Raw genomic sequence first — 8,243 nt, forward strand, 5'->3', positions numbered from 1 at the left:
GCAATCGGACATAGGCTGAAATTTCCACCTCTGAAGAACACTGAGAAAAGCACTGGGAGGATGAAGAGGGGCCTGATGCTAAGCCCAGGACAGTGACCAGCCGGGCAAAAACACTGGCTGGAAAGAGAGAACAGGAGCAGAAACAGAAGCACCGAGACAACAGCCTTGAGCAACCTCCCCAGGCTGACCCAAAGCAGCAGCAGACGGAAAGGCTGTAAGAGGCACTAAAGAAAAAAGTGTTCCTCGGCCTCCGTGACTTGGCTTGCAGGATGCAGAGTGTCTGGACTAATGTTTAGCAAAAGAAAATGTGCTTTGCCACCGTTGCTCCGGAGCGTGTTTCCAAATAGAATTGTTTCTCTGATGCAGGGTTCAATGCAAAGGCTTCCTTGGGCTCCAGCAGATGCACACAAGCCCACAGAGGCTCCCTGTGGTCTGTGTGGTTTGCAGAACACTTTGTGGTTGTAGATCCCACCCTCTTCACCCGCCCTGGTGGTTTGGTTCACATCACCAGCATTTTCTAACACAGACTTCACAGGTTTCCTGACCAAAGCACCTGATTTTAGCCAGATGGAAAAAGGGGTGATGTTTTGTATGTGGAAATCTCTTTTAAGTTGTAGTCTCTTCAGCGAAGGCAGAGTTGTTGTTTGAAGAGCCACACCTACAGAAAACCAAGATGTACCAACAACAGGAAACAAGCCAACATCTGTCCTGCAAATTTTTAAAAGCACTGTACATAGTGAGGAGACAGTGTTGTTTGAGCCTTTTCTGGTTTTCTCACTATTACAGTAAGTCATTGTACTCATCATCCACCTCCATCAGCAGAGGGGTGGCAGCAGGGACAGGGAGGGGATTGTCCCTCTCTGCTCTGCCCTCGGGAGGCCCCAGCTGGAGTCCTGTGTCCAGAGCTGGGGCCCCAATACAAGGAAGATGTGGGTCTGTTGTAGAGGGTTCAGAGGAGCCACGAAGGTGATCAGAGGGCTGGAGCACCTCCCCTATGAAGAGAGGCTGAGGGAGCTGGGCTTGTTCAGCCTGGAGAAGAGAAGGCTGCAGGGGGACCTCATTGCAGCCTTCCAGTCCCTGAAGGGAGCAGAGAAACAGGAGGGGAACCAGCTTTTTAAAAGGGTAGACACTGGCAGGACAAGGGGGATGGATTAAAGCTAAAGGAAGGAAGGTTTGAATTAGATATTAGGGGGAAGTTTTTTCCAGAGAGAGTGGTGAGGTGCTGGAACAGGCTGCCCAGAGAGGTGGTGGGTGCCCCATCCCTGTGGGTGTTTAGGGCCAGGTTGGATGGGGCCCTGGGCAACCTTGTGTAGCTCCAGGCCTGGAGGTTGGTGGCCCTGCCTGTGGCAGGGGATTGGAACTCTGTGATCCTTGGGGTCCCTTCCAACCCAGACCAGTCTGTGATTCTATGATGACGTTGTGTATGAAGCTCATTTAAAGCACGGCAGGTTTTCCTGCCAAAGCAAGTCGCCTTTTGCAAAACTAAGGAAGGCAAATGTCAAAACCCTGTAATTCATTTTAAACTGTGTGAGTCGGATGCTTGAAATGCCAGCTTGGAGTAAAGGTACAAGAATTATGTTTGGGTTTTTTTTCCTTTAGCTGATGTTTTGGGAATGTAAAATATAGTAGCAAGGGATGTCTAAGCCCTGTCTCCTTCTGAATTAACAAATGGCTGTCACTGGTTTGCTGGCCAGTTGCCACACTGAGGAAATCAGACATATTGTTGCAGAAGGGTTGCAGTCAGAGCGGAAGGTTTCTGATTTATGAGATCATGAGTTCCAGCCCTGATCTGGGCACTGAGAGAAGGACTGTCGTCCTGGAGCAGCACCCAATCACCTCTCTCCAGCAAGTCCTGGCTGTCCCCCCTCCCTTCTCATTAGGGGGGGACATACAAACAACTGAAGAGTCCCTGAGTCCTGGGCAGCAACTAGAGAAATCCCTGTGTTCCCAGCACTGCTCCCATCCCAGCTCCCAAACACAGCACCCACCCACTGCTGGAAAGGGATTCCTTCTGTCCTGGCTGAACCCAGGACGTTATGAGATCAGACCCAGAGAGTACTAAATAACTTTGTAAGCAGTAGTAAAGCTGCCTTTATTTCAGCAGTGTTCTTCGTCAGTCATTCCAGCAGCAGTCCTGCAAGGTTAAGGTGCACCTTCATTCATTGCTCATTGTTCCCCAGGAAATCATTACAGCAGGAAAACAAGAAAGCAGCAGTGAGTAGTTAATTTTCTAGCATTCCCTGAAGCTTAGCTTGCAGAGGGAGCGGAGAAAGGAGGGCTTGTCTGTCTTTACGGTGTTTTTGTCTGCCAGATGTGATGACAGTGCCATGGTGGTTGTGCCTCTGTTCTTGTAACATGCCATGCCTAAGTGCAGAGTCAAAACCTCAGGAGCAAGAAAACATAAATGTGGCCTTTTAAAGATCAGCTTTACCTTGCTCCTTGAATGGTTTTGGAGGTGTTTGTTTTGTTTCAAAAGCTTCCCCTTTTGCTCTCCTGGTTTCCTGCTGTCAGCTGCCTTCCCCTGTCAGTCAGAAGCCCTCACTGTGTGGGATGCAGGATGAACTCAGGCTTTGTGCAGTAAAATCCAGTGCTGAGAATGTTTCAGAATGGAAAAACTGCTGATGTGCTCTGCTGCCCTGACTGGTGCAGTACAGTCAGTACGGTCAGGTGGGTCCTTCAGATTTAAGGTCTGGTAGGTGGAGCAGAGCCAAGCTGTGCATCCCTCACAGAAATGCTGCCACTTCCTCTTGAAACAGGGTGTTTTCTTTTCAGCTTATTATACAGAGGAAGCAGGAATGTGCTTCCATGTCTCCAGGCTGCCAGAATGGAGGAGCGCTTCACAGTGCCATCGCAGGTTGCAGCGTGGAGTTCCAAACGTGTGGGAGACACAGCCCAGCAGTGTGTTGTTTTACACAATTGCTTTCCTCCAGCCAACAAGGTCAGGAGTGTTCCTTCTCTGGGGTCTGCAGAAGTCCACATTTGGTTTGTGGATGATTTGTGGTAAAAGCAAATTTTGGTTTTCTTTTTAACATCAGTTATTTTTCTTGCTGTCAGTGTATGGACGCTGCTGTCCAATGATTCAGCCTGAACCCGCTTCCATCAACGGTTAACAAGGTGAACATGTATTTTTCTTGTTGGACGTGCTAACAGCAGGTAATCATCGCTCTCAGAAAGATTAGACCCTACATGGAAGAGCATTTGGGGGTCGCTGGGGGTGTGTCTGTAAGGGGGCTTCCTTTCACAGACTTGTCAGGAGGTGGGATGAGTAAAAGTGGTGCAGGTTCTGATCTCCCAGAGCAGAAAGTCATGGCAGCATGCCTGGGCTGGATGCAGGGGCTGGCAGACCATGGCGGGGAGAAGGGGGACACGACTAGGGTGTTTTTAGAGGTGCTGGGAGTAGGGGGGCTCTGCTTTACTTGCTGGTTGGGGTGGTGTGTCCGGGGCTCGGTAGGCTGAGCACCACGTACCACTCTGCCACTCCTTCTCCTGTGCCAGGTAAAGCCTCTGTGAGCTCCCAGCAGAGGTGGTGCTGGGTCAAGAGCAGCCTTACTGCCAGGAACGTGTGCCCAGTCGGACTGCGTGGCTGCCCGCTCCCGTGCCCCTTGCTCCCCAGGGAACAGCCTGTGGCCCACCAGCTCTGCTGGCATTCAAGCCGGGTGTTGCACCCACAGCTCTGATGCTGTGCAGAGCTGCTGGAAAGGATTCCTCACCCATGGGAGCATCACTGGTGTGCTGAGGCAGAAGGCAGCCTCGCCTGCAGATCCTCGTGCTGAAGCATCAGACGTCTCTGCTGAACTCAGGTTCAGGCTCAAGAGACAGACACGAGAGTTCCATCTACCTTGGGGACACTCAGGTTCAGGCTCAAGAGACAGACACGAGAGTTCCATCTACCTTGGGGACACTGGGACACAGTGTCCCCACTTGTTGTCCTCACATGCTGCTTCAGGTCTGTAAAAGCCCTGAAAATGCTGAACCAAGAACTGATGAGGGTGTTGAAAATGTGGTAGAAGTAATTTGGATGCCAAACAAGTTATGCTTTGCCTTTCAAGCCAAGGGTGTCTCTATTTGCCAAGAAATGCATGGGCTCTGCTGAGCACTGCCCTGGGATGGCAAAACTGCTTTTTGAATTCTAGATGGAGTACAAGATGTGTCCAGAGGAGGCCACAAAAACGATCCAAGGGCTGGAGCACTTCTGTGAAGACAGGCTAAGAGAGTTGGGGTTGTTCAGCCTGGAGAAGAGAAGGCTCCAGGGGAGAACCTTATAGCAGCCTTCAAGTCCCTGAAAGGTGCCTATATAAAAGCTGGGGAAGAACTGTTCCCAAGGGCATGGAGCAGTAGTATGAGGGGTGAGGGGTTTAAACTAGAAAAGGGGAGATGTAGGTTGGGTATTAGGAAAAAATTCTTCAGATGAGGGTGGTGAGACCCTGGCACAGGTTGCCCAGAGAGGTGGGGGAGGCCCCATCCCTGGAGACATTCAAGGTCAGGGTGGATGAAGCTCTGAGTGACCTGCTGTAGTTAAAGGTGTCCCTGCTCATTCCAAGGGGGTGGGACTAGATGGCCTTCAAAGGTCCCTCTGACCTAACACATTCCACGTCTCCATGTTGTCTGTTTTATGTGTGTATCTGCTTGAGTGTCCCCTTCCGCAGTCGGGGGGATGCAGTTGAGAATCGCAAGATGGTCCCTGTCCAGAGACATGAAATCATTATGAAGCATGGAATGCAGTAAAACCAACATCTCTGGGCATATTTGTTGTGAATTTGTCACTATGGATGGTGCTTATCCATCAGTGCCTAACTTGGGATTACCGCCCAGCTGGATGGCAGGTGCAGACTGGAAAAGGCAGGAGCATAAGCTTCAGGGACATGGTTCCAGGTTTAGTTCTGGCTTTGCAGAAGGCCGCTGCAAGCTCTTGGGTGACCCTGGCAGCAGTCAATGCATCCTGAACAGCAGCAGTCCCACAGAGGCACATCATGCTCCTTTGGCCTCACAGGTACACCTGCCAGTTTGGAGAGCCAGGCAGAGCGTGGTGGTGGCGGCAACAGCCTTGAGCTGTGGTGCCAGGGAGCTGCAGGGTCTCTGCCCAACAAGAAACCTGGGGATGTGAGTTGTCACAGTGCTCCTGACAGGGCAGGGCTGCTGGGGAGCAGCACACAGCCCAGGACGAAAGGACACGTTTTGCACCAGAGACTAATTGTGGCCACAAACCAAACCAACGTTTTATTCTCGCAGTTTTCACACACGCTGGAGGCTGCTCCTGGCCTACATTAAAGCACTGTGGTCATGCTGAGCGGATCCTCACCCCCTCCCTTCTGCCTGAGCCTGCAGACCTTGCCAAGTCATGTCCCAGCAGGCCCAGAGGCTGTCCTCCAGCCCAGGAGCCTCATGTGCTTTCGCTTCCAGTACTGCAGGAGGATTCACTGACGAGAAAAGCCCGGGCTGTTAGATGGTTATGCTTTGCCTTTCAAGCCAAGGGTGTCTCAATTTGCCAAGAAATGCACGGGCTCTGCTGAGCCCCTGACAGTATGGTGGCCGTACTGCCTAGGTTAGTACCATGCACAAGGTGGTCAGAGCCCACGGGAATCAACAGGAGCCTTTCCAGTCAGGCCAGCGTGCTCAGAACCAGGTTCCAGTAACCAGCCCCTCTGCATCACCTCCTACTTCAGCCCTTGAATTGCCCTTTGGAAGCAAGCTTGGATCGCAGCGTCTGCCTGCCTCCAGCCCCGTGCTTGTCCCTTACAGACAGCAGCGAGGAAGGAGCTTGAGACAAGGCAGACACACACTGCATCCAGCCAGGTGGGCGCTGGCCGACAGGCTTTCCTGAGCCGTGTGGGGGTTTCTTGTTCACAAAGCTGCAGAACTTAATAAGCTGCTTAAGTCTAGCACAAGCTTAACTCCAAGGAGCCCCTAAATGCACCCAGTCTTTTCCCAGAGGAGCGCTGCTGCTCTGCATCTCCAGCATGAGGTGCTCGCCCGCTTCCTGCCAGCTCACTCATGCTCAAAGAACTCATGGCAAGCAGCAGTGACCATTGCAATGAAGGCTACAAACTCCTGGAAGTCGCACTCTGCATCCCCATCGCTGTCCAGTGCCTCCATGACTTTGTCCACAGTCTCCTGGTCTTTGATCTCCTGGAGGGATAAAAACAGACAGCCAAAGCTGGGGAGGATCGGAGTAACATGTTCCTGCTTCTCTGCTCAGACACATCCCAAACAACTTGTTGCTTGTTCCTGTTCTCCTGTGCCTTCAGCAACATCTGCACAGCAGCAGCCCTCCTGAAGCAGGAACTGGGGCTGCAGCTGGGAAGGGGCATCTTGAGCCCCTTGGGTCAACACTGACCCCTTCCCCCACCAGGAAGAAAATTCCTCTAGTATCAACCTGAATCCCCAGCCCCCAGCAGCAACTGCCCCATCTGCTGCTCCTGCAGAGCCAGAGTAAAGTGTTTAGCTCGTTGCTGCATTAATGTACCCCTTCCCCTGCACTTGCTTCCCAATTGAGGTAGAGTTACTGGAGTCCAGCAGCTGCTCACCTCGGCTACCTGAGCCCAGCTCAGCGTGCTGTGCAGAGAGCAATACTTACACCGAGGAAATGGGTCAGCTCGTTGTTAATGAGCTCCTTCAGCTCTGATTTCTTCAGCTTGTGCTTGTCTCCCTCCTTCCCTGAGTACTGGTGGAAGGCATCAATGATGGCAATCATGGCTTTCTCCAGCTCAGACATGGTCACAGCGTGGCCCTGAGGTCAGAGGAGTGGGTGTGTTAGCCAGGGCAAGATCCAGTGATGCCTTCTGCTTTGCAGGCATGGCCGTCCTGGGTCTCGCCCCCATGTGTCACCAAGGTCAGATCCCACACTCAAAACACACTGCTGAACAGCACTGCTAGCTGCTCTCACTTCAGAGGGGAAGATCCCCAGAGACTTTAGCTCTGTCTCCAGGAGGTCTCGAGGAGAAGAGCAGAGTTGCAGCACAAGGAATGCCCAGAATAGGACAGGCACATACCAGGGGCTGACACATCCCCTGGGACAGAGGTGAGTTTGGCTCCTTGGATCCCTGTGCAGGCACAGAGAAAACAGGGAGAGGCTGCAAAGCTCTGGTGGCTTCCAGCAAGGTGCTCCTGCATTTTCCTTATGTGCCAACCTGGCAGTTACTTCACCTCTTCTTTGATTCCCGCTGCTTTAACCCATTGCTTTGGGGTGGAGGGCAGGTTCATTTCTTTGCATGGAGCATCAGAAGGATTTTGCTGTCCCCTCAAGCCACATCTCACCTCCACACCCACCTCCAGCTGAGCGGGCAGGGGAACCCAGGCATGAACCGGTTTTGATGAATGCCACTGGGACAAAACAAGCAGATCTCTGACCTCCCTCCTGCTACTCTTGGTCTGGGGACACTCTTGGGAATGTTAACAGTTGGGATTGTAGTGTTCCCTGCAGATTTCACAAACGGACAAACCAAAGGACCCTGATCAAAAGGGAGAGATGAAACCACCTTCCCAAAAACTGTTCATGCACTGATGCTGGGGGGAGGCCTGGCATTCCCTTGGATTCTCATGGATTTATGTCTCCTGCCCTGCAGCCTGGCTCCTGTTGCACCACTCCAAGGCCCGATGCTGAAGGCACTAATCTCACACCGTGCCTGACTCTCAGGCTCCCACCCTCTCCCATGCAGCAGTCGGCATCCAAACTGCAGAACTGTTTGCAGTCAGGTAGAAATGTTCCCAAAGCACTTCAGGGGTGTGTCCTGATCGCTCTGTGCATGCCTGTGCCCTGGCCACGCCAGACCGAGCTGGCTGCTGGCTGCCCGTCCACACGGCTCCCCGCTGGCACCCCGCTGCAGCGGCAGAGCTTGGGGCTGCCGTGGTGCCCCCCACACCATCCATCCCTCCCATGATCCCCCCCCCCGTGCCATCCCTCCCATGGCAGCAGCCCGCCTGCCCCAGCATCCCCCGGCCCCTCTCACCTTGCTGCTGACAGGCTGCGGCACAGCAGTGCAGAGCGGCCGGGCGCCCGGGGACTCGCTCCCTTCTTATGCCCGGGGGCGGAGAGCCCCCAGCCCTGCTGCAGCGCCCGCAGCACCAATGGCAGCTGGAGGCAGGGACGTCCGGAGCCGGGCATTGGGCCCGCACTGCACAGGGATGCACACAGAGACGCACTGACTCGCTGCCAGCCCACGGCCATGGGCGTGGGAGCTGCTGCAGAGAAAGCTGCCGTTGTGGGGAAGAAAATAGCTGGGCAGTGAGCCAGAGAGCTGTCCCGG

General features: G+C 53.4%; 1 protein-coding gene across 1 annotated transcript; it reads right to left on the bottom strand.

Moving 5' to 3' along the window:
• Positions 1-5,985: 5,985 nt before the first annotated feature.
• S100B (S100 calcium binding protein B) lies at positions 5,986-7,967 on the bottom strand (the record flags this gene model as incomplete). The annotated part of the gene is made up of 3 exons (XM_084265469.1): positions 7,947-7,967; positions 6,575-6,727; positions 5,986-6,126 (listed from the first exon to the last, which is right to left on the bottom strand). The coding sequence occupies exons 2-3, from the start codon at positions 6,710-6,712 to the stop codon at positions 5,986-5,988; spliced, it is 279 nt and encodes a 92-aa protein (XP_084121595.1). The 5' UTR covers positions 6,713-6,727; positions 7,947-7,967.
• Positions 7,968-8,243: the final 276 nt, after the last annotated feature.

Source organism: Gallinula chloropus (genome assembly GCF_964237585.1).
Source record: "Gallinula chloropus genome assembly, chromosome: 5".
NCBI classification, from domain to species: Eukaryota; Metazoa; Chordata; class Aves; order Gruiformes; family Rallidae; genus Gallinula; species Gallinula chloropus.